The sequence below is a fragment of the Protomyctophum bolini genome (genome assembly GCF_963924005.1).
Source record: "Protomyctophum bolini genome assembly, chromosome: 13".
NCBI classification, from domain to species: domain Eukaryota; kingdom Metazoa; phylum Chordata; class Actinopteri; order Myctophiformes; family Myctophidae; genus Protomyctophum; species Protomyctophum bolini.
In genome coordinates this window covers 38,668,590-38,694,686 of record NC_137874.1, presented here as the reverse complement: position 1 = coordinate 38,694,686, position 26,097 = coordinate 38,668,590, and the positions used below count along the sequence as shown (strand labels likewise).

The 26,097-nt window shown below is 43.4% G+C and overlaps 1 protein-coding gene across 2 annotated transcripts; it reads right to left on the bottom strand.

The window, feature by feature from the left end:
- Window positions 1–1,465: 1,465 nt before the first annotated feature.
- Window positions 1,466–25,281, bottom strand: LOC308327321 (ubiquitin carboxyl-terminal hydrolase 2-like). Of its 2 annotated transcripts, none has more exons than XM_080780653.1 (12): window positions 24,723–25,281; window positions 14,259–14,312; window positions 12,975–13,098; window positions 12,100–12,211; window positions 10,807–10,917; window positions 10,067–10,131; window positions 9,805–9,908; window positions 9,262–9,357; window positions 8,791–8,869; window positions 5,700–5,813; window positions 5,001–5,124; window positions 1,466–3,680 (listed from the first exon to the last, which is right to left on the bottom strand). In XM_080780653.1, the coding sequence occupies exons 1-12, from the start codon at window positions 24,882–24,884 to the stop codon at window positions 3,569–3,571; spliced, it is 1,257 nt and encodes a 418-aa protein (XP_080636779.1). In that variant the 5' UTR covers window positions 24,885–25,281; the 3' UTR covers window positions 1,466–3,568. The 2 variants fall into 2 exon arrangements, with proteins under 2 accessions (XP_080636779.1, XP_080636780.1); XM_080780654.1 differs by having other exon boundaries at window positions 9,262–9,354.
- Between the last annotated feature and the right edge of the window lie 816 nt (window positions 25,282–26,097).

Below are 26,097 nucleotides of genomic sequence, written 5' to 3'. Positions count from 1 at the left end.
ATAAAGGAGAAACAGCACCCTATAGACTGTTTGTTGACGTCTCTCTCGAGAGAGACTACAACATTCCAAACAAACACTCAAATGAAGGCTTGTAGCCTAAAAGGAGGGCCGCAAACCATCCGTGAGAAACACGCTCATATCCCATTATATGAGCGCCCTCCAGTGGCTGTACTGTGAAACCGCATTGGAGCTTCCACGCACACAGTCAATGACCTCCTTTGTGCTGGTCGAATCAATGTGTTGGTTGTGGAACTTGTGACAATCCTTATAATCTCCTCAATCACCTCATTCTGTAAGAGTACATTTCATGAACATAAACTTTTTTTTTTACATCTGAAATAATTCAGGCATTTCAGCAGACGCTCTTATCCAGTGACAATGGGTGTAGAAGTAGGCCTAAGTGTGTGATTAAGTCAATCAGTCACCAAGCCGGTTCTATAGTGTAGTGGTTATCACGTCTGCTTTACACGCAGAAGGTCCTGGGTTCGATCCCCAGTGGAACCAGTGCTTTAGTCTTTAATGGTAACATAGGCTATGATCATGGCTGTAGATTTCACTTTCCACAGTCCACGTTTCTGAGTTCTGACTGATAATAATAATGCAACTTTATTTGTTGTATAGCACCTTTCATTTCATGCAGCTCAAAGTTCTTTACAGAGCAATTAAGAAAAGCAAAAGCATAAAACATCATTAAAACAATAGCAAAGAAAAGGCAGTGAACATGAATAACAACATTAAAATCAACTAAAAGCAAGCATGAAGAAATAGGTCTTGAACCCATTATGGGCGGGAACCCCGTTTGGGGTTCTTGTTGCTACGGCATACTATGGCACGCCGTTTTTCATCATTTTTGAGGATTTGAAAAAAAATTCAATTTCCATTTCCGCAATTCCACAATTTCCGAAATTTCCATTTCCGCAAATTCCGTAATTCCGCAATTTCCGCAATTTCCGTAATTTCCGATCTACTGGGAGATCACAATCTACCTTTTGGGCACCCCTGGGTTAAAGCCATCTACAGAGGCTGCCTTGTGCCCTTGTCTTAGTTGTAATACGAAGCAGAATGTGCTTCACCGGAAACCCTGCGACTCCGTTAAATACAGTACGTGTGTGTCATGGTGGAGGTGCACTGGTGAGCGACTAATGTGTGACGTATTGATTTGAAGCTTCTAGAACGTATTTTAAACACATTAACCGTGACCTTTGGCACACGTACAAGCTTGCAACGCGTCGTGGACTCGTGATGCTATGCATTGTGAGATTGTCGTATGATTAAGTACAACAAAGTATAAATTAGGGGCTTGAGTGGTGGTTTTCAAACATAATTTTAACCAGTCTGTGTGGTGGTATGTTAATACAATAGTTGGCTGTGGGAATCAAACCTGGGACCTTCTAGCTGTGAGGTGACAGGACTACCGACTGCACCAAAGTTTACAGCTTTAACATAATACAAAAGAACACAAACATTTCATTTGACTCATATTTTATTCACTCAGACATTGCATAAAAGGTTGGCACCATTACTTAAAGGTGATGTAAGTGATATTATTTTGTTAACATACACCTCAAATAGCTCAAAACAAAACAGGAGCAGAATGCCATTGATTGAAATGTCTTCATGGGGTTCTCTCTCCTGATTCATTGGATAAAATTAGTATCCCAAACTATATGTATTTTCTGTTCACTAAAAGAGCTGGAGAGACCCGTGTTACTATGAACACACATTCTATTGTGATTACACTTACACCCCCTTTAAAGAAAGATTAAGTCATGCTGTACAGTACAGTTACACAATTCACTGTCTGTAAATAAGTAAAGCCTTGCCGAGCCATGAGGTCCATAAGGGCGTGAGCCTATCTGCTGTTTCTGTAGCATCAAATACTTGATGTACAGCCCTTGGACATGATGCTAGTATATGTCACAGAGACATACCCCAATCCAACCCTTGATGCGGAGTGCCAAGCAGGGAGGCAGTGGCACTGGGTCCCATTTCTCAGAGTCTTTGGTATGCCCCAACCCTGCGATCGAACATCGACCTCCCAGTCCCAGGGCGGACACTCTAACCACAAGGCCACTGAGCTGGTCTACAGAGTTACAGAATGTCAGTGGTGGACAACTGACATTCATAAGTACTCAACTCCGGTACAAGTAGTAGGCCTACCAGTACTTCAAAGTATAGGTGCTCTGTGTCAAAGTGCAGGGGGAGTACTGGTATTTTTTGGACATGTTTGATGAGTATATCCAAAAAGACAAACACTCAAGTGAAGTACAGATACTCAAAAAAAGATACTTAAGTACAGTACTCAATTGAAAGTGCTTCGTTACTGTCCACCACTGCTGAATTTCAACCATAAATAGGTGAGATCATCTCTTCACAAACAAACCCTCAAGATGTCTTTCATTTCAAAACACCACTTCCATTCCACCACTAGATGGCGCAGGACACCACATTAAATAGAATAATTTACCCAGCCACAGTCATACTAGATATAGCCTAGTACGTTTTCGAAGGAGCTTTTAGAAATGACAAATGAGTGTGCTTGTTGTTCCCAAAGTGCATAAAAAGAACATTATGAATTATATAAATTCACTCCTGGCACTGGAACCACATGCACACACACACACACACACACACACACACACACACACACACACACACACACACATACATTTGTAACTCATTTGTAAGGGGTTTCACAGGAGTGTGTAGACAAGTGTAGACGATTCAGTTTCAATTCCGACTCCACCTAAACGAGACTGAGAACTGAGAGTGCTTCAGTCATCCAGCTGCGATTCCGTCGTCAGGTTTTTGCATAGAAAGTTGAAGAGAGCATCTTGTTCTAGGGGGGGGGGGGGGGGGGGAGGGAGGGGGGGTTGCAAAGCTCTCTTCGGTTCATAAACAAAGTAAAATGTTAAAAGAGAGCATCTCGATAGCACCTTTCTCCCAAAGCACTTCAACAACGTGCATTACATTTACCCGTTGTCACACTGACAGCTAGGGCTGACACAAAACATGTCATGTGAATTTCCGAAGCTTCGTCTGATGGCATGAAATTCGAACATTTAAATTATACTTTCATTTCTTCTTTTCTTTTTTAATCGAAATATCTGACCTACAAGCCCGCAACCCATTGCAGCATGACATGTTGAGAGCTTGTAGATCTGACTCCTACCCTTCAAAAGCATGCATGTGCTTATTTGAGCTCCACGATTCATTCACGAATCACTGACTCATTATTGAATCCCACTCAGCCCTATACCGACCGACGGCAGAGGAAACACCAGGCAAAGGCAACCAACCTGCTCTCTACGGGGAGCAGTTAGGGGGGGGGGGATTCATCAAGTATCTTTCTCAAGGACACTTCAACAACACCCCAGAGCCCGGGGATTCAAACCCGGGAAACAAAACGTTCCGATTCCAAGAAGGCCGCGGCGCTCACTCTAAACCTCTGGAGCCACTGCCTGCCTGTTGCCGCCCCTGTAGAGCAGTGTCTTAACATCACCACCAGCACCACCCCCGTTGCGTCCTCATATAGACCGTCCTGGGGTCTGCCTTCGAGCGCGTTGAATCACAACAGGTTGCATAATGTGTCGTCGTCGTCGCCGCTGGCGTTGGCCCGCTCGTAGAAGAGCACGTAGGCGTCAGTGCTGCACACCTGGCTGGAGGCCATGGGATTCACTCTGCGGAGGACAACAGGGAAGTACTTTAGAGCAGTGTTGTTTTTGGCAGCACATTTTGAATTCTGATCACAACGCTGCGACGCGTTGTGGGGCTTGTTGTGTTCAGGGAACTACAACAACATGACGTAAATTAAGCGTCCGCTCCAGACCCGTTCACACGGCGATTTCGGAACACAGACCAGGCTTTTCCTCTGAGGTGGAGGGAATTAGCTGACCACAAGCGTAGATGACTGTCTGACACAGTTATAATATTGTTGTAGGACTTTGATACACGCTGTATAATGCCACTGTTCTCATCGGCACGCAACTGTGCAAAATGTGTGCGTGTGATTTATCTCTCGTGTAATTTAAGATGCACAGATTTTACTTACTGTCAATAAAACACAATGAGCACTCTGCACCCATGCGTCTCTTTGCATCATTAAAGTGGAAAAAAGCAAGCTACTACTTGAGAAGCGGTTGTAAAAGCATTTTAATTAGGCTCTAAGCATCAATGTCTTCACACTCGTAATCGTCGTCAAATCACCTCACAAGGACACGTAACTTCATGAATCAAAGTTCAGGGACACTAGTGGGGTGATTAATTAACTCAATGTCTGCCAAGGACTTAATTAACTTGTTTTTTATCAACTCCCACAGCGCCAACAACGCCATTAACGCCTTTTTAAAACGTGTATAACGTTGGGCAAAAAATATATATAAATTAAAATAAAAGAAAAAAAATTATAGAAACTGGCAGTCAGAGATATTATTGTGCTTCAGAGCTCCAGGCAGTACTACTTGTTAACCAGCAGGTGTCCCTACTGGGTCGGTGGAAGTGAGGGGACATCCCCTCCAACCACTGCAGATGCACTAATGTAATCTGCCATACATACTTGTTTAGATAAAATGTAGATTGCAGGGTCATGTCGGCCGATACTGATTCCGATATATAATCCGATAGACCGATTTGATATCGATATGGCATTTTCATGGCAGATAATCGCTATCGATTAATTAAAAATGGTAAATGGTAAATGGTGCATTTATATAGCGCCTTTATCCAAGGTGCTTTACATAGATTGTGCATTACATTCACCCATTCACACACACACATTCGTACAACGATGGCGGCGGAAACCATGCAAGGCGCCAACCAGCACATCAGGAGCAATTAGGGGTTCAGTGTCTCACTTCGACACTAACTCTGGGGGAGCCCGGGTTCGAACTGGCAACCTTGCAGTTACCATCCAGCCACCCTACCCCTGAGCCACCGCTGCCCAATAATTAGCATCTCTAATAAAATGTTATTGATTGGTTGTCATTGATGGGAGTTCTCACCTGGAGTCGTCGTAGCGGTACCACTCCCCTAGCGAGGGGTTTCGGCAGTAGGCTGTGTAATGACCTCCCAACGTGTTGCCAGAGTGGTTGGACACGGCATACAGGTGGTAGACAGCAGAGTTCACTGCACACACCACACCACACCACAACACACCACACCACACCACACCACAACACACCACAACACACCACACCACAACACACCACACCACAACACAACACACCACACGGAAGAAAACATCAGTCATGATTATTGGAAAATTTGGCACCCCTGCAATCAAACTGGACGTAACCCATTTTGGACTTTAAAAAAAGGCTTCAAAATCCTAAATCTTTTCTATGTCAGTGGTACAGTGGGACCCCCAGAATGATCTCTATTGGGCCACAGACCCCCCCCACCCATCTCAAAATATGTAGTTCCAGGGACCCCCCAGAAGCCAATATTTTAGTTAAAAATGTTCGCTCTGAAATCTATATTCAAAGATTTGTGACACATATTCACGACGAAAAAATAGCAGACCTACAAGCTCGTAGCGCGCCACTCGGTGGCGTGCTATGAGCTTGTGGATCTGCTATTTTTCAATAGCTAAAGCATAACATAATGCTTCAAACACCAAATGGGGTTCCCGCCCAGAATGGGTTAACTCAAATCTGACACAAGCAAATCATATTGTTCCTTTCTATAGATCCTATACTCACAGCTGCTCTCTGACGAGGCGAAGTCCCTGAGGTCCAGGTCTTTGAGGGGGAAGTCGACACGCGTGGACAACTTGCTGCAGGTCTTGACTTCGCGGTCGGAGAATCGCTTCAGGTCTGCAGGAACGGCGGGTCAAGAAACAGAACCTGTACCAGAACCTGTACCGTAGCAGCAGTATAGCAGGACGGTCTAACTAGACCATCTTCACGTTCTTTACGTTTATGTTCGAAGCTCTTATCAAAGGGCTGTCCACACCAAGGATGATGACGATGCTATAACCATCATGATAATGCTGTGAGCATCCATTCCACAATGACAAGCCTTCTGTAAACCAGTGGTTCCCAAACTATTTCATGTCAAGGACCCCCAAATTGACACTAATTAGCCCGTGGACCCCCATTTGAAGAGATATGACATAAGAGAAGATTTTTACGACTCTAATTAGTGATTCTCAACTCGTTTAATTTCAAGGACCCCCCAGTTTGACATGCATCAGGCTACAGATCCCCCATTTAATGGCATGTCTATCTCAGAGACCCCAATTTATATTAATTTAACTCTGACATTTGTACACTCTCCGAGTTACAGACCATCATTCCAAACTATCATTTAGCTGGGGGCCCCCTGGAACTCCCTCAAGGACCCCTGGGGGTCCCGGGACCCCACTTTGGGAACCACTGCTGTAAAACAGTTGAACAGGTGAAGCCCTGTAAATTCTGATCAAAGAGATAAGTGCCGGGCAAGAAATAGGGTACGACAGCTTAAAAAAAATAAAGTGGAAGTGAAAGAATGGAGCAGAGGGCTATACTTTCGGTTACAGCGGAAGACAAAGGCTGACTCTGCTGTTTCCAAACTAAAGAAGTAGAGCTGTCTCCAAACTAAAGAAGTAGATTAGTAGAAGGTCAAGGACCCCCAGTTTGACATGCTTAAGGCTACAGATCTCCCATTTAATGGCATTTCTATCTCTGAGACCCCTGTAAAACCAATGTTAATTTAACTCTGAGAGTGTACAAATGGAACCAAATGGAACCGTTAGCCAGGCCATTGCGGGGAAGGCAGGTTCTAGGAATATTCTGTCATAAAGTTACTTAGCCAAAGTTCATAATAGTGTAATCAGTGTATCCGTTTCTAATGTGAAGGCCAAACACTAGAGCTTGTTCCAGGCTTCTGTGATAAAGATTAAAGAGTAGTATCTATAGCCTTACAATTACACTACTCTTGATCAGAGCCATGTACAGTACACAGTGTTATTTATGTTGTTTATTATTTTGGCGTCAGCATGTTGGCACAGGAAATATTACTACAGTATGTACTTTAAATTGTGTCTGACTAATCCCGTAGTAAGGGATGGGCTGTGAAAGGCACGGAAATAAATAAATACGTTCATTTATCACCAAATCACACTCACAGCTCCATTTGTCACTTTAAACGAACGCTGTGCAATTTACTGTGTAGCTAGCTGCTAGGTATTTAGGTATTTAGATAGATGCTAGGTACTAGGTGGTAAATGGTGCATTTATATAGCGCCTTTATCCAAAGTGCTTTACATAGATTACATTACATTCACACACACATTCATACAATGGCTACGTTTACATGAAGGGTGATCATTCCGAATAAATACTTCCGAATAAAATACATCCGATGTAATGTTTTTTGCCGCGAGTTTACATGGGAAATGGTCATTCCGAATGAGTGTTTATATGGAGAAGTGATAGAAGACGTGATACATGTTAATTCACGTGAAACTACGCCATCTGTTGGACACATAAAATATAGGCAGTTCATTCTCGGCTGGGAAGGTGATCATCTCGTTTTTATTTGTAGGCCTACTACTATACTTTGTATCTACAGCACGGCCAGGGCACGCAACGCAACACTGATGATTATTATTGTATCGGGTCGCTCGTTATTTTTGAGAGAGAGAGAGAGAGACCGTTGAACACACACACACACACACACACACACACACACACACACACACACTGTGACACACACACACACACACACACACACACACACACAGATCAGGGGTATCTCATCTGCTGCTGCTCCACGTTTTTTTTGTGGATTTCGGATCTGAAAAAAGGAACGAAATAACGCGCTCTATATGCAAACTCCTCGGCGCCGACGGCGCGCCTTGGATATGAGCGCCTTTTGGAGCATGCTCAGAAAGACCAGAATGAATTTACATCCGAAGCAGTGTATACATGAGTCAAATTTCTTTCAATCGCATTGAAAATCGGAGTAATCCGGCCAGTGACATCGGAATGGTTTTTAGATCGCATCGAACGTTTTCATTCGGATGTAAGTTTTTGTAGGTGTTTACATAACAACGTTTAATAGGATTGAACTTCTATTCGGAATGAAAAGGGGATTTAACTGCTCATGTAAACGTAGCCACTGATGGCAGAGGAAACCATGCAAGGCACAAACCAGCACATCAGGAGCAATTAGGGAGTTAGAGTCTTCAAGGACACTTCGACACTAACTCTGGGGGAGCCCAGATTCAAACTGGCAACCTTGCGGTTACCATCCAGCCACTCTACCACTGCATGTGTTATTTAGATAGATGCTAGGTAGGTACTATGTGTTATTTAGATAGATGCTAGGTAGGTACTATGTGTTATTTAGATAGATAAGGCCCTATCCTCCGGAACCTTTCACTTTTCTTAACTCTCTGGTGTCCACATTTTGTTTAAAAAGAAAATAATATATATATATTTGCAGATTTTGAACCTGAATCCCTTTGTTCTGATACGAGCAGATATAGTGTAGGGATGACACTGGAATGATATACATGGAAATGACGTTTTGGCGTACACTAGAGTTATTTCGCGGGAGGAATACACCGATGACAAAGGGTATTAGGGCATGTCTTTCCCCACATTATATATAATCTCACATCTGAACAATTTGTTTTAGGCTCAGAAATGGCTGTTTACGTTGCTCCGTATTAAAGATCGTTCTCTGTCTGAAAGACTGAATCAGATTGCAGCTAAATTATTCCTGCGTTTCCATTGGACGTCGTGCTACGTTATTCCTGCGTTTTCATTGGATGTCGTGCTTGGCTGTCGGACAGGGAAAGGATACGAAGCACGAGAATCTGAGGGAACTTCTGAATGGTGAACTTTTTGGTGCATTTTCTTCTGGCTTTACACCGCTGGCACGTCTGAGAGAGAGAGAGAGAGAGAGAGAGAGAGAGGAGAGGACAATGAGGTGTTAGATCAGCAGTGGTTCCCAAACCTTTTTGCCCGTGACCCAAAAGAGAAACTTGATGTCTCCCCGCACGGGGTAGTAAAAACAACAGATCTACAAGTGCACAACGTGCCGCATTGCAATGCATTGTGCGCTTATAGATTTGCCGTTTATTATTGTTTTCTACTTGTATTCTATTGTGTTCTCACGACACTGCCCGTTCAGAAACTGAGAGCCTCCGAGCTGCAGCATTGCAGAAAGTCATTATTGTGCCCCTTTCGAGATAATATACCGCTTTCACTTTTCACTAATACTTAAACATTAAGTTTCCCCCAAGCAGAGTGCTTAGAGGTGCAGGGTACGTACCGGCCTCTCCTCCCCGTCCAACACCTCCTCTTTGGTGAACAGTCTCAGGCAGTCGCTCAGAGTCACCTCCTCCTCCTCCTCCCTCGAGGGGCTCTGCTGCCAAAAGAGACAAAGGTTGACATTCAGAGAGAGAGAGAGAGAGAGTCTTGGCCGACTGAAGTCATGTGTAAATTCCTCAGATAAGTACAAGGAGATAAGCAAGGAAAGGACATATACGTAACATATTAAAGCCAGGAGATATGCGTGACGCATTGTGGAGCGTGGGGTTCAACGAGGGCCTCGTTGCCTCGTGTCTTGAGTTACATAACGAAAGCCATTGAAGCCGACTGACTGACTGACTGACTGACTGACTGAATGAATGAATGAAAAGGGGACATTTAAATATGTTCTTAATTAGAAAGCAGACCGATTGTCTGAGCTGACTGAGAGCCATGCTTCACTGGGCCATTTAATTATTATACTGACATTTGAAAAAGTCTGTGTCTCTCTCTCTCTGTGTGTGCGCGTGCGTGTGTGCGTGCGTGCGTGTGTGCGTGCGCTGACCTGTGCGATGGGCAGAGACAGGTCCCAGAAAGGATCGAATACGGTGGAACAAAAGCCACAGTGGTTGCAGGTGAGCATGCTCTTCAGTTGGCCCACAAACAGTTCTACAGGGAGAAAAGAGCAAAGCACACAGATGTTTTTACAGCTGCACAAGAAGAAAAGAAAAAACACAACAGTTTTATACAGACTCGCACATAATCCAATCAGTTCTGCTGTGATGGGAATACAGTACTCTCTCTCGTTCCAACTCCAAGGCACTCACCGACCACTTTGCTGTCGTCTCTCTCTAGGTATTTATTCCACATCCTTCTGCCCTTTTCGTCGTCTCTGTGGAGGAGGAAATCAAAAGTCAATCGGATGTCATTGCGGTCAAACGGCGCATTAAAAGGCTTCCCTGCACAACAAAACTCCATCCGTCTCAATTTGGATCCGAGAGAGTGAACTCCGATCTGATTTCACTCTCAATCAAATCAAATCTCCAGATGTTAACTGACAAGGCGGGTCATCTGGGCTTTCTTTTTTGCATAATCAAATTCATCCGAATGACTGTTCATAATGGAAGGCCGCTAACTGAATTATGTAACGTAATGAATCGGTTTCTATCTCTATCGCATGAAGAGCATGCGGGTTAACCCATTGAGACGTTGGACCAGATTCTACAAAATGTCGTCAAAATCATATACAGATTTCTGAAAAACCTATGTTTCTATATCAGTGGTGATGTCAAGGACCCAAACATTAGGCGCCGACCCCCATCTGAAAATATGTTGTTCCAGTGAAACCCCCTCCAAAGACATGAGTTAAAAACGTTTGCCGTGAAAGAATACAGTATATATTCGAAGATCTGCACACGTTTTCACGATCTTTCTAAAATAGCAGATGGATTTGAAAAATCGAAGAACGACTGCTGACATAGAAACATAGCTTTTTCAACGAAATTTTTAGAATCTGATCTCAGATCTTAACGTTTTAAGGAGCGGGCGTCGGAACGGGACGACTTACGAGAGCTGGTCAAAGTCTTCCAGCGACACCTGGGGCCGCGCTGCCACTCGATTCACCTCGTTGTGGAGACCGTCCAATAGGAAGCGCAGGAACTCCTGGGCATCCTGCTGGCTGCAAGGACGGGGGGGTGGGGGGAGAGAGAGAGAGAGAGAGAGAGAGAGAGAGAGAGAGAGAGAGAGATGAGGAGACAATGAGGTGTTAAATCAGTGGTTCCCAAACTTTTTAGCCCGTGACCCAAAAGAGACATTTGATGTCTCCCCGCCCGGGACCCAAAAGAGTAAAAACAGCAGATCTACAAGTTGCACAACGCGCCGCGTTTTCGAGACGTCAATATAATATTCAACTATACCGTTTTCACTAATACTTAACCCATTCTGACCTGAGATCAGATTCATACGAGGTTTCCACTGGACAACACACTGGTCTGATTAACCCATTCTGACCTGAGATCAGATTCTAAAAAATGTCAGTCGTTCTTCGATTTTTCAAAAATAGCAGACCTACAAGCTCGTAGCGCGCCACTCGGTGGCGCGCTATGAGCTTGTAGATCTGCTATTTTTCACTAGCTAAAGCATAACATGATGCTAACACCAAAACGGGTTCCCGTTCAGAATGGGTTAAACCTTAAGTTTTCACTAATACTTTATGGAATTTATTTGATTGCGTGTGTATTCAGCTCTCGTTACGCTTGTTATGCAATATGCTTGAAGGTGGCCCATCCCTCCTCCCCCTCTCTTTCTCCCTCCAACCACCTTAATATTCTAGTTATAGTTGATTTCATTAGCATACAGTTTTTGACTTTGATTTGTCTACGTTGCATCTCATAATTCGATAGACTATATACATGAATGTCGAGTAGGCCTACTGGTGTTCGTTGTTTTGTTTTGTATCTGTATACTGTATTTGTCGTGTCATGTATCTGTCGTCTGCAAACTTCAATGCAAATATTTGAATAACAACAATATTGCATGAAGGCTATTATGTTTGTGTTAGGGACGAGATGACGTAAATGTTCCCTTCATTGTCAATGGCGGTTTTTAAAACAAACATTAAACCTGTATATAGGAGGGGCTAGCGCCCCTCAAAAATTAAAGTATTTCAGGGACCACCTGCAATACCTCTACGGACCACCGGTTGAAAATCCCATGGTTTTAGAGCACTGGGACACCCTAGTCTACTAAGTTTATATGGTTGAAGTGGTTAAGATGAGTCTTTAAGAGGAGGGTCTGCTTTAGCTCTGAAGGGAAATCTGCAGTCCACAAAGTACAGAAGCACAAGGGAAGACACACTTACTTGTAGCCCACAAATTTGGGCGCATATCTCTGGATCTGGGTCTTGAAGTCCGAGGGACTGATGGCCTCATTATTCACCGATGTCCACAGGGTCCGTGTGAGCTTGGAGAACTCTGGGAGGGAGAGAGAGAGAGAGAGAGAGAGAGAGAGAGAGACTTCCTTATGGTGATACTGATGTAAATGAATCATTTAAAAAAATTGAGTTCTCACTTTTGTCTTCGATGTTTGTGTTTACACATGCTCAAGGCTGGCCATTCATTGTCAATGGCATTCAATGTTTGTGTTAGGACAATGTTTGTGTTTACGCAAACCCTCAAAGCTGTACATAGGAGGGTATAGCGCCCCTCAGAAGCTAAATATATCCACAGATGTATGTTTTAAAAGGGATGCTGAATACATTACTGGTGTAATGAAATGCAGCTCAGTGCTAAGTGCTTTACAGAGCAATAAAGAAAGAAATAAAAGCAATGGCATAAAACATTAAAATAATAGCAGCCAGTAAAAGGCAATACATGTGAGGATACGATTAAGAATAACAACAAGGATTTTTAAAAGCAAGAGTGAAGAAGTAGGTCTTGAGCCGTGCTGTAACAGTGTTGAGAGGCAGAGCCTGGGAGTAGCTTAACTGGCCATTCAACCTTTTAATTATGTAATGTATTTGAAGGCTACACACCTAGAATTGTTCCCAAGGCAGCAGTTGTAAACAACTCTGCTGTGTAGCTATAAAGCGCCAGCGCTGATGTTGCACAATTTTCAGTCGAAAAGCATTTATTTCTGTCACACGATTTTACTCTTATACTGTACGTATCTGTACCCAAGAAGGCATAAAAATAATAAAGAACATTGAGAGAGCATAGACTAGGGTTTTTTTTTTACCGTCCATGAGAGCAGCTTTGGCCTTGCAGCTGATGCTGTTGTCTGTGCGGTGCGTGTTCCTCATGCAGTAGTCTCTCAGCTCCGGAGTGTTACTGAGACACTGGAGGATGGAGTTCATGAAACACTGGAAGAGAGGCAAGAAACAACAGCACATATTTAAAGGCAGGAAGGATAGAAGGGTCAAGGCTTGGGGGTGGGGGTCTTCATTGTTGTTCGGGTCGAATAACATGGGGTCATCTTGAAATTGTCTCATATAAGCATCGTGGTCCAAAAATAAACAAGCTGTCTCTGTGATATTGTCAGGGAGGTGCCTCTGTATCGTTTACGACCGCCAGTCACTCATATTTGATATGAGTCAGCAGTACAGCGTTTTCTCTCAGTCAGTTGATTCTTCATATCCATGTGAGTGGAACTCAACTGTTAATTTTTTCAAACACAGTTCTTATATGAGGCAATCTAAAATCCCCCCCTATGGGGATTACAATGCAAATAAAAAAGTACATGAACCTGTGGACTTGCGCCCTCTACCGATATTGACGTCAGACTGCGGTGCTACTATAATGTTGTTGTTATTAGAAACATGGTTGTGATGGATGGTGCCTGGTGTTCTCATGGTGCAGGCGTACGGTACAGTGACAGGACATGGTTGTGATGGTGCCTGGTGTTCTGATGGTGCAGGTGTACGGTACAGTGACAGGACATGGTGCCTGGTGTTCTGACGGTTCAGGCGTACAGTACAGTGACAGGACATGGTGCCTGGTGTTCTGATGGTTCAGGTGTACGGTACAGTGACAGACAGGACATGGTGCCTGGTGTTCTGACGGTGCAGGCGTACGGTACAGTGACAGGACATGGTTGTGATGGTGCCTGGTGTTCTGATGGTTCAGGCGTACGGTACAGTGACAGGACATGGCTAATGTTTTGTCCACCAGAGCAGACAAAGGTGCTATATCTTGCACCACCCCTTAGCCCTAATCCCTTTGCCGTTATATTTTACTATTTTGGAGAAGAAAAAAACATTTTTAAATAGTTCAAATAGCCGCTCTACAAGCTCACAGAGTGTCGATGGAGGTCTATTTTAAAACTGTTTTTCAGAATATGGCAAAGACGTTTAGGGATAAAGGGTAATTAAGGCGCGCCCAAGATAGGGCCCCAAGGTGTTCTCCCTCTAACAAGCACTGTTATGAATCTGATTATATAATTATATGAGATCATTATACCGGTACAACGTTTAAGGCGTAACATGCTGTGTTGTCGTGAACGTTCACTTGAGGACATACTCACAGTGTTGCCCAGGTTCCGTAGCCCCACCAGACCATGGGGACTCTTATTGTTATTCTGTTGAGAGAGAGAGAGAGAGAGAGAGAGAGAGAGAGAGAGAGAGACATATTAATTTCAACAACAAAAAAAACAGAGCCAGATCGCTGTTGTCATTGGGATCATAAAATCTGTCATGTTTATAGTTTAGTTTTATTTATTCGCACAATACAACAAAAAAACAGTACAAAAAGGTAACATAAAAAGACAAGTTACTATTTTGTAATTACAAAGATAAATGGTCAAATCAAATGACATATGGTCTAAAAAACTCTAAACCAAAACTCATAGATCATATCTGTCCAGATGAAGCAGTGTTTTGGTACTGATTACTGAACTGTATGTCAAATCCTTTTCAGCTGTGCCAGAAGAGAATAGATTATGTAATGTATGTGACCTAAACCTTAACGATGTGGGAAAATTATTTCATTTTACGTTTTATTGTACCCTGTATGATGATTTGAGGGTTCCACTATTTGAGGCAATCCTGAACTATTCTGGGAAGATGATGATGGTCAGAAGTTAGACTGGTTATTTAATAATGAACTATTTAGGACAGCCCAGTTTGTTTCTAAAGCCTGGAGTAGAAGACAAACCCAGCTCTTCAAGTAGGTACACATGTGTCTCCTGTTACAGGCCTAATGGTGCATTTTATTTTATGTTGTATATTATGCAATCCGCCTTGTGAGGATCTGGGGTGTATTAGTCAGTTTGGTATTCACTTGATCATTGTTTGCAAACTGTCATGTCAGTTCATGTCCTGTAAGTCCATGGCTGGGCTTCTTCGGAAGCATGACACTTAAATAAAGAATCAATCATCAGGTGAGAAAGGAAACCCTGCATATATAGGGCTTATACAAGCAACACTTCTCGCCCAAACAACACATACAGTACACTTGCAGTTGAATGTGCAGGGTGCGGGTACGTGTCTGTGTGTGAGTGAGTTGTGCGTGGGTGTGTGTGTGTACTGTGTAGGCGTGTCTGCACATGTGTTAACGTAACACATGTGTATACATGTGTTATGTGTACGGCATACACATAACGTACAGTGTATGCCGAAGAAAGGCTACATTATGCAATGCTATGTTGAGTGGACAGATCACAGAATCCATCATAAAACGTAAACATTCATGTAAGGAATGATCCCTTACAATTTTTGGGGTCATGAAATAGTTTGAGTCACGATTTAGATTTTAGAAGACATTTGTAGAATCTGGTCTCAGGTCTAAGCCAAACGTACAATAAATATATATGTGGCTCCCGTGTCCCTTCAATCACACTCTCTCTTCTACAGTTCATGCGTTTGTCCTTTCGGTTTACACTGCCTTACAGAATTCATGTTGCGTGTCTTGAGAGGAGCTGTATGAACTACTGAGGGTTGCAACTTGCTGTTGGTGAGCTACAAGGAGCTAGCAGCGGGGCTAACACCCTACACTACACACAAACACACACACACACGCACGCACGCACGTGCGCGCGCGCCAGGACGCTGCCTTGCCATTATTATTATTATTATATACAGTATATATACCCTGAGTTAACAGGTAGGTTGCTGTATTTTATACAGGGACCTTTGTAGGGTTTCTCCTTGATTCAAACTTTTATGGGTGAAACCGCTACAATATATCCACTCCCAACCACACACTGCTTACACACCGACACTCACATTGTCTGGTTCTTTTTTTATTCGCCTATAACTTATACTTGAATAAATATATTTTTGTTACATGGTCAGCTAGCTGTGCCTGTGGCTCCCCTTGTGTTGTACAAATATAAGCCAGCTGTGTAACACTATCTATGATATGAGCTACTCAGAGCTAGTGCCAAGGGATTCCTTCATCTGCACTAGTTTTGGTAGTTTGTAGCTTAGTCATATACTGTATATGTTACTACGGCTTGTACAGTATGCTTGTGTAATCACTGCGGTATTCATTATACTATTAATTTGTATTTGTTATTGTGACTCATTTAGTTTTATTGTACAGTATGTCCTGTACGTCATTTTATAATGTGTTTCCTTTGCTTGATGTTTTGTTTAAAGCACATCAAATTGCCTTGTGTTTGAAATGTTCTCTACAAATAAACCAGCCCCACCTTGCCTTACACTAGTGCAAATAAACTTCCCACTGCAGATCCCATTACGTTGTTTGAAAGACGACATGCATCAGTACGACCTCCAGATAGGTAGCATCGGTTGACGTCATGGTCTCTGAAAGGCAGATCTGCCCTGAAATGTGGTACCAATGACATTCTGATTAGTTATGTGATGGCAAACATTACGCACTTTTATGTAACCCCCCGTCTCCCTTGCCTGCGTGTTATGTATTCTTGACACAGAATCTTGTACCTTAAGAACCATTATGGAGGTCAAAAGGCATCTGCTGTATTGTACACAGAATGCTAACCATGCACCTCATTCATTCATGAGTGATTTACACCAGAGGTTGTGCTTTACAGTCATTAATGGCACGCCTGCGTTGCTGCAGGAACGCGCCGATAGGAGAGTTCTCTAAGCAGCGTAGAAGTGCCATTAGTGACGGTAAAGCACAACCCTCAAGTGTAATATTTCGATTATACAACAGTTACCCTTAAAAAACCCACATCAACTCAAAATGTCCCTAGAAAATCGCTAGCCTAGCAAGTAACCCTCCCTATGGGAGAGCAGCGAAACTCAGCAGTGCTGATTTGTATATGGTAAATGGTGCATTTATATAGCGCCTTTATCCAAGGCGCTTTACATAGATTGTGCATTACATTCACCCAGTCATACACTGATTGCGGCGGAAGCCATGCAAGGTACCAACCAGCACATCGGGAGCAATTTGGGGTTCAGTGTCTTGCCCAAGGACACTTCGACATGTAGACAGGAGGAGGAGCCGGGATTCGAACCGCCGACCCATGGATCATTGGATGACCTGCTCTACCTCCTGAGCCACAGTCGCCCCATATATGTTTTTGATTAGGCGTTCCATTACGCTCGTTTGAAGCATGGCTAGATGGCTATTTCAACCAATCAGATTGGTTCCTCGACACGACCCGTTGTATAATACTAGATTAGAAATGGGTTCATTATGTTTTATTGTTGTTTGACTGTTCATTATTATTATTTGGTGTAAAAAAAAAAAAAAAAAAAAAAACTTTTGAATAAAAACAAAGAAATGGGTTCATTAAAATGTTAAACAGCAAATGGGCCAAGATGTTCAACCTCAAAAAACCCAGGACGACCAGTTCTCCCATGAGCCCATGGATGTTTAACCTCCCCCTGAACCCCCACCCCCGCCAAAGAAAACCACGCCGAGTCTCCAGTTCTCCAGGATATATGGATACAGTGCTGCTGCTGTGACTGCCTGCAGAGCAGCATCCACATGTGATCTGAGAACATGTGACGTTCAGCTACTGTACATTCCATGTGCAGATTGTGTTAGCCTCGTACGCTGGTGTGACATTATGTACAAATATTTCACCAGCACCGCGGTCGGCCAACACAGACTCAGAGGCTGCCCCATTGTGTGGACAAACATGTGTGGACACCCAGGTAGTTCCACGTCATTTCATCAACCGTGCTGACCTCCGCCAGTACGCAGCAGAATGCCTGTGACGCTTAGCAGTCATTGCAGTCATGGACTTTTCTTGTGACCGCTGCGCTCTGATCACAACAAAAGTGATGGATGGCGTCATCGCGCACACGGTGCCAAGAATCCATTTAAATTCTTTCTTATTTTCTACATCATAGACAGACGTTTCGGCTATCCTATCCAGCCTTCATCAGTGTCTGTCTATGACGTAGAAAACACAAATAATTGAAATGTATTCTTGGCACCCATGTGCCGATCCATCACTTTTGTTTTCTATGAGCTTATGAGTCACCATCACAGACCACACGGTGAAGACAGCGGTGAAAGGCTTCACCCCACCCCACCCCACCCCCCTCCCCTTCTCCCTATACTGTATAAAGTATAGCGATTATGTCAATTCCCCTCTCACGTGTAGTACGGTGACCAGATCCAAACTGTTCATTTGAGAGGGGCAGAAATATCGCTTGTGTGGGACAAGTTAGACGGGGGGGGGGGGGGGATGGGACGGGGTCAGCAGTAAATGCCTTGATGTCATATTCGACCATAGGCCCAATCAATGTTGCCTATCATTTTGTTATTAAACCCTGCCGGTGTCCCACATTTTGTTTTAAAATGCAAATTTTGGTCATGGGTGGCATGGCCGACTGACTTGCTACTGTAGCCTAGATGATATTTCTAACATTAATTTTAACATTAACCCATTCTGAACGGGAACCCGTTTTGGTGTTAGCACTATGTCATGCTTTAGCTATTGAAAAATAGCAGATCTACAAGCTCATAGCGCGCCACCGAGTGGCGCGCTACGAGCTTGTAGGTCTGCTATTTTTGAAAAATCGAAGAACGACTGACATTTTTTTAGAATCTGATCTCAGGTCAGAATGGGTTCATCAGACCTGTGTGTGTCCGGTGGAAACCTTGTATGAATCTGATCTCAGGTCAGAATGGGTTAAGGGACTAACAATAAGGGCGTTTTGAACACTGCGCTGCCTGCCAGTCACAATGTGGTGACATGGTCTCAATTTGTGGGACGCCTGAAAGGTCTTGTTGGAAGTGACTGTCCCGCGCAAAGAGGGAGGAACATCTGGTGCAAACACACGAGTCATGGGTATAGAGCGCCGCAGTCCCGCCCCCTTTCAGAAAAGCGAGTGGCCCAGGAAGTGGAAGCCCCAATGCATTCTCCCATCGGCACTTTTAATATAATTTATTTAAAGACGGTTACGCCGCGGACAAAGCCAATTCGGATCGTGACGAATCATGACAATGAACACAATATTTTGGGACGATCAAATAATTTATAAGACGAAAAATAAAACAAATAGTGTTGTCTCCTGACTTTCTTTTCTTCTTTCTAATGATTTGATCGTCCCAAAATATTGTGTTCATTGTCATGATTCGTCACGATCCGAGTTGGCTTTGTCCGCGGCGTAACCGTCTTTAAATAAATTATATTAAAAGTGCCGATGGGAGAATGCATGGGGCTTCCACTTCCTGGGCCACTCGCTTTTCTGAAAGGGGGCGAGACTGCGGCGCTCTATAGTCCGTGTCACTGTAACCTCAACGTTTCAAGGAGCCTCATGCCGCCTCCTTGAGGAGGTTCCAAATGGACCCTTACAGTACATTACAAGTCTGTACAGTATGTTGCAACGGTTACAATCTTAGCATTATGTGGTTCCTTGAATTAGAAAATAAAAAGCAGTTCGAGAAAAACCGAGTATTACATTAGACATTAGAGGTGTAATGATATAGTAATAGTAACTACAGCAACATTACAATTGTTTTTTTGTTTCGTTTTTTACAAACAACAGGAAAAAAAATGCAGAAATGGCTGATCTACAAGCTTACAAGCTGTCCGTGGCAGCTTGTAGATCAGCTGTTTCTGCAAATTTGTGGTAAATGTTTGGGAAATGTATGGACATTCCCGTGCTATTACAAAATAGCAGAAATAGTTTATCTACAAGCTTACAGTGCGTCACGGAGTGACATGTTGACAGGCGTACAGTTAATGTGAAGAGGTTCATCATGTCATTGAAGATGGCACTTGGAACACCTGGCAGGTCAATCATTGACCCAGGTGTGCCGCAGCATCGGAGACCTCGCAGAACAGATGAGGAAATCACATACAGTACAGTAGTACAGTACAGTAGTACAGTACAGTAGTAAACTCTGCACGGAGGAGCCTAGCTTCCCCAGAGCGGGGGAGAGATGAATTATAAACTAGCCTCGTGCTTAAATGGATGACCTCCGCTTCCCGTGCTGTTAATTCCAGGGATCTCTCTGCGGTACTCACAGTATAGGTTTATATATTGCAGAGGGCCCTGCAGCATGTGTTTCCACGTCCACTTAGTGATTTATACAGTAAGTGCCTTTGGGCTTGTTTGTGTCTGCAAGGTTGCCTGTAAATATTGATTGTTTGTATTATTTGTTACTACGGATTGTTAACGCTTGTGCAATCACTGCAGTGTCCATTACAATTATATTTGAGTGTCACTTATGTTTCTCTTAAATAATTATCCCACAATTTTTGTAACCCATTTCACTGAGTGCCAATTGTCTAGTGTAATCCTGGGCGCTACACTCCCTCTGCCAACCTGGGGAGAGCAATGGACTCACCTCATGCTTCCTTCCATGCATGATGAGTCAAAGCCAGTTTATTTTTCCAGCAGGTTAGGGCAGAGCCTATAGCAAACATCTTTTTGCTGTATGTCTGGACTGGAAAAGACGAAATAAACATCACTAAACGTCGCTGCCTGCCTGGACAATGACTAAAGTTTTCAAATAAATGTAGTGGAGTAAAAGTACAATATTTGGATCCGAGATATAGTGGAGTAATTATGTATTGGAAATACCCGTAAAGAAGAAGTACCTCAACAGCAGTTGAGTAAATGTGCTTTCCACCACTGGCAGCCAGCAAGCGTCAGTGAAGTCAGGCAGCGTGACACGCAGAGCACACACACACACACACGCTCCCACGCACACATGCACTCACGATTATTACATAATTACCTAATTATTTGAGATGATCGCAAACGTTTTTGCATGATCACCATGATCGTTTCTATGTTGACAAATGTCCATACATTTTCCACAAATTTGCAGAAACAGCTGATCTACAAGCTTGTAAGCTTGTGAGCTTGTAGATCAGCCATTTCTGCATTTTTCCCCTGTTATTTGTCATAGCAGCCCTGTGCAATTTTTGATTATAAAGCCACATTATTATTATTTCTTTGTTCATAATATGTTCCAATGTCCATTCAATGCCATAAACACAATTAAATCGTTAATCTCAATTATTTGTATGACTAAATTAATCGTCAACAAGAAATGTATAAACGTGATAGTCTTAAGTCCTAACCACACCAAAGGGTCACCATGCAACTCCTTGGGTCCAAACGGTTGCAAGGAGTTAACCATTGAATTCCATGCGTTGAATCACTAGGGATGACGCGCGTCAACGTGCAACAGGACAACACTAAAACCGTCTCGACCCTTTGGTGTGGTTAGGGCTTTATACACACGCGCCCACACACACAGACGCACTGAGCAAAGACTGTGCTATAGAACTGAAAAAATGCACACATTATTAACGAGAGCTTGTGACCAGAGGAGGATTACCCAAAGGGCCTTGTTGTAGTGGACCCAGGCCGAGGCCCCTGAGCTAGGGGGGGGGGGGGGGACCCTGAGCATGAGCCTCCGTGTGACCGCGTCACGGTTATTAACTTTGCACATTTTGTCAGACAATGGGAGTATTCATTTATGTCAATAAAATAACCCCAAAAGTATTAAGCCATCATGAGAGATGTTACTGCAATACTGCAAGTGTTTAAACCTTTTGGCCGTGTCGGTGCCCAGGGACCCGTTTTCTCATAATCTGCCTATGCCTGTGACTACATAACATCTACATCCATGTACAGTATATGCAATGTGCTCCACACACACACACACACACACACACACACACACACACACACACACACACACACACACACACACACAAGAACTTAGGCTCACTGCTACACCAGTGGTTCTCAAAGTGGCCTTGAGTGGGTTCCAAACGGCCCCGTACACGTGTATGGGGTACGTATAAACGATGCGTGATTGAATCCACTCTCTAGCCCATTCTGACCTGAGATCAGATTCATACGAGGTTTCCACCTGGACACACACTGGTCTGATGAACCCATTCTGACCTGAGATCAGATTTAAAAAATGTCAGTCGTTCTTCGATTGCTTTTCAAAAATAGCTAAAGCATAACATGATGCTGAACACCATAATGGGTTCCCGGTCTGAATGGGCTAGTATTAGTTCTAAAAGCTACGGGGGGGGAAAAAAAAGCAAACCACACCAACTAAGTTAAACTGTTATTTTTCAGGATTCAAATTCATAAAATAGCAAAAGTAGCAGATCCTCAAGCTCACAGCGCATCAAGCTTGCAGATCTGTTACTTTTGATACGTTTGTGTGACGCTGTACTAGTAATAGTATGATCAAGTGTGGCGTTAATTTATGAAAAGACACAACATCTTAAAATATGGAGATAAGAGATACTGTACTGTACTGTACTGTACTGTACTGTACTGTAGCTAAGTGTCCCAGCAGGGCACCACACATGATTAATGTTGTCTGTGGTCTGATGTTCGACACACACACACACACACACACACACACACACACATGCCACGTGCGTGCACACACACATACCCACATACCACAGTGTTGTTCTAACTTCTAACTGTTCCAACGCATGTGTGCATGTGGCCACTGTGCACGTCAGATTGTGCCAGTGCCAGATGAAAACAGAGCACGCACACACACACACACACACACACACACACTTTGCAGGCTGTCGGCACTTCTAAGAACCCACCGACCTTAACAAGCTGTAGTGCACAGGAGGCGAGATAAGGTGACTTTCTTCAGGACACGCCCTCCTTCTTATCACGCCGTTCTATCCTGTTACGCAACACATCCATTCCATTTGTCACCAGAGGTTCTCAAAGTGTGTGTGGTCCGCGGGGGGTCCTTCAGGGGGTCCCCCCACAGCTAAATGAGTTCATAAATATAGCATCGGTGTACGTTGTAAAACAGCTACTACATTACATTACTTTGGGGGGGGGGGGGGGGGGGGGGGTTTATATGAAAATGTTTTAGAACCTCTGACTTATGCCTTAGAATTGATTTTAAGATTGTATTATTTGTTTTTAAAGCTCAAGAATACTGGTCCCCCAGTATTTTATCGGTACTCACAGAATCATCAGGAATCATTGAAACGTTGAAACTTGATCTATCCTTAATAAACTACTGGGAGCTTAATACCCGTGTGCAGACATCCTACCTTCTTTCTGATGAGTTGACACATTGCCATTTGCTGGCCAATATGAAACCCTTTTCAGAGAACATAATGGGCCCCTTTCAGTTTTCAGACATTAGCAGGGAACACGGCAGCAATTAAATGAATGAGAATCTGTAATCTGGAACATATTTGATCCGATCTGTATGGTATGGTATAATATGGTATATGTACTGTTAATACAATACATTATACAAAACAATGTAACTACTAACTATCTGCAGGGTTTCCACCAGGACACGTAGTGTAGTAGCTTTTCATGAATTATTATTTGTACTTGACAGCTGTCTGCTGTCATGAAAGTTTATAGTTAGAGAAATTCAAAGTCCAGCCGTCTGCTGTCCAGCCTCTACTCCCACCCCAGCTCACTGGGGAAGATTCTGGGAGGAAAACAAGTTGTCTTGTTACCCGTAGTGGCCAGCATGTAGTAGGCAGTAGGCTACTGCCTGAAGCGCATAAGCACAATATCTCCCCCCATGCCAAGCAGGGGGTGTCCCACGTGGGAGAAACCCATAGGTTCGAATCCCGTGCCGGGTAGGACATTCAACTATAGTTAACTATACCTATTGCAGCGTAAATTCACAAACATACAAAATAATGAATATAAATATATAAATAATGACCTGCTACACAAATTCTACGTAGGCCTATAATAGCCTGTACTTGCAGCGGTAGGCCTACATAAAGAGAATAAAACAGTCTGACCATGAGGTGGTGGAGGGTGAGGTTAAACTGCTCAGCTGTGCAGAGAACACGAGCATTAGCTCGGTTACATAAGCAGCAGTCAGCAGATCAGGCCATGTCACCAGGGTGAATTAATGCACAATATGACACATGCACCGCGCGTCATGCCGCCCATCATGCACTATCTATATGGTTAATAAATGCGCAGTCACATCATGAGTCATGACATGCACATATAGGGCAAGCAATCATCATTATTCAATGATTGATTGATACAATATATAGGCCTATATATCATTGGCTATTTTCTTAATTTGAGCTGATATTGTGCATGGCTTGAAACTTGCATGAGTCATGACTGAGTGACCTAGAACACATATTAGGCCTTAGTAAGAATAGGCTACAATTAAATATATAATAGCTCACTACGCTAGTTGAATTTTATTTGGAGATTGTTCGCCTATATGCTCAAATAGGTATAATGACAGTGACTTATGCGATACATAATTGCGCGTCTGTCTGTCCAAAGTCGATCACTGTGTTGATTAGGCAAGCTATATAACAACTGTGTTAGGAGGAGTCAGAACAAACACTTAAACAACAGTAGCCCAAATTATCTATGGTCAACAAATCAACCCGCATGCAACATTGCACTATATAACTGCACAAGAGCGCGTTCGGAAGTAGCGCACTGTGCACATGATGCAAAGTTGCAAACTATAGACTCTCAGTCGTACGGATTTGATCGATTTCGATTTGTCAGAATCGATAATACATCTACGAGGGTCTCTAAATCTTAAGTTAACTGCAGTGGATGACTCTCACCTTGGCTTGGTTGATCAGCAAGCCCACGAACGTGGACACCAGCATGGATCTTGACACGGGGGGACTCTTGCGCCGCGCGTCCTGCTGCTTCCCGAACGGGATGAGAGGAGACGGGGGTTCCTCCGGCACCGTCACCGTGTACGACTGGCGCATGCTGGGCATCGCTGTTGACGACGAGGCGAACGACGCTCCGGGTCTGAAAGTTAGTGGTGGACAGACAGACAGAAGTTGGCCTGCCCTGCAGAGTCAGTGTAGGTTATATATAAACTAGTTGGTAGCGTCGATTTTCAAACAAAGTGTTTCTCTCGTCGCTCCGATGGTGTGTTTGATGTCGGGTTGACAGAGTTGAGTTGAATTGAATGATGCTGGTATAGTTAGTTTGTGCACAACAACAGTGCTCAAGGTGATCACAGCCAGCCAGAAACCGGAGACACCGAAAATAATCCTTAATATGGGTTCCGTTCGTACTTCGATCGGGTCTACCCGAAGAAGCGACACTACTTCAGAAGATCAGATGGTAGTACACTATATATATGTCCTCCGTGAGTCCGTGCATATGCTAAACGGCACACTGACTGACTGTCTGCCTATAGTTGTTGGTGGTTCAACAAAAGAGGCTCACGGCATTTTACTACGCGCTTGTCCACGCCCCCTCATGCAGTCAGACGTCACTTAATCATTATACACCATCCATGCTTTTTGTGAACTTGTGACTACAACAACAAGCGTGTTTCAAATACGCTTGTTGTTGTACTGTTTCACTGTTTCAGTGGTTGAGCTGCTAACAAACTGCTTATAACGACGACATTGTTTTGCAACGACGCGTTTTAGCTAGTTTTCGTTGTATATTAAAGTGTCAACAGACAGTCAGTCAACAAACAAACCAACCAGTTTGCCTAGAGACGACAGTTGGTGCATTGCTGCCACCCACTGTTGGTCTCGAGTACTGTCCATTGGAGGACCTGGTCTGATGTGCTTTTCTGGTTTCATCCTCGTAACAGTTTTGTATCGCTTATTGAAATTCTACATACTGTGAATACAATGTTAAATCATCAATCTATAATTCTTTATACAGTACGGACCCCCATTTAAAGCCACTTAAGGGTGACATCACTACTTATCACTAGGTCTTCTGTGCATTTTATGAGGGCTTTGGGGCTTGGGCAGTTCAGAAACCTGTCTTCCAGTGAAATATTTAAACAATATTTAAAAATGTTTAGATTTGTATTATGGCGAGAACGATGGCTTCCATTATAGCATGGTCAATTTTCAGTAATAGAAAGCTTGCAGTTTATGTGTCTTTCGGGTTACAACATTAGCCATAAAAGCTAAATCACCACGTATTACACAGATATTTTGCATGTGTTGTAACAAT

Coding starts and splice junctions, on each gene's coding strand:
- LOC308327321 (XM_080780653.1), bottom strand. CDS start 24,884: ATGCCCAGCATGCGCCAGTCGTACACGGTGACGGTGCCGGAGGAACCC. Junction 10,132..10,806: donor GAAGACTTTGACCAGCTCTC/GTAAGTCGTCCC, acceptor CCTCCTCCACAG/AGACGACGAAAAGGGCAGAA. Junction 3,681..5,000: donor TACCGCTACGACGACTCCAG/GTGAGAACTCCC, acceptor TGTCCTCCGCAG/AGTGAATCCCATGGCCTCCA.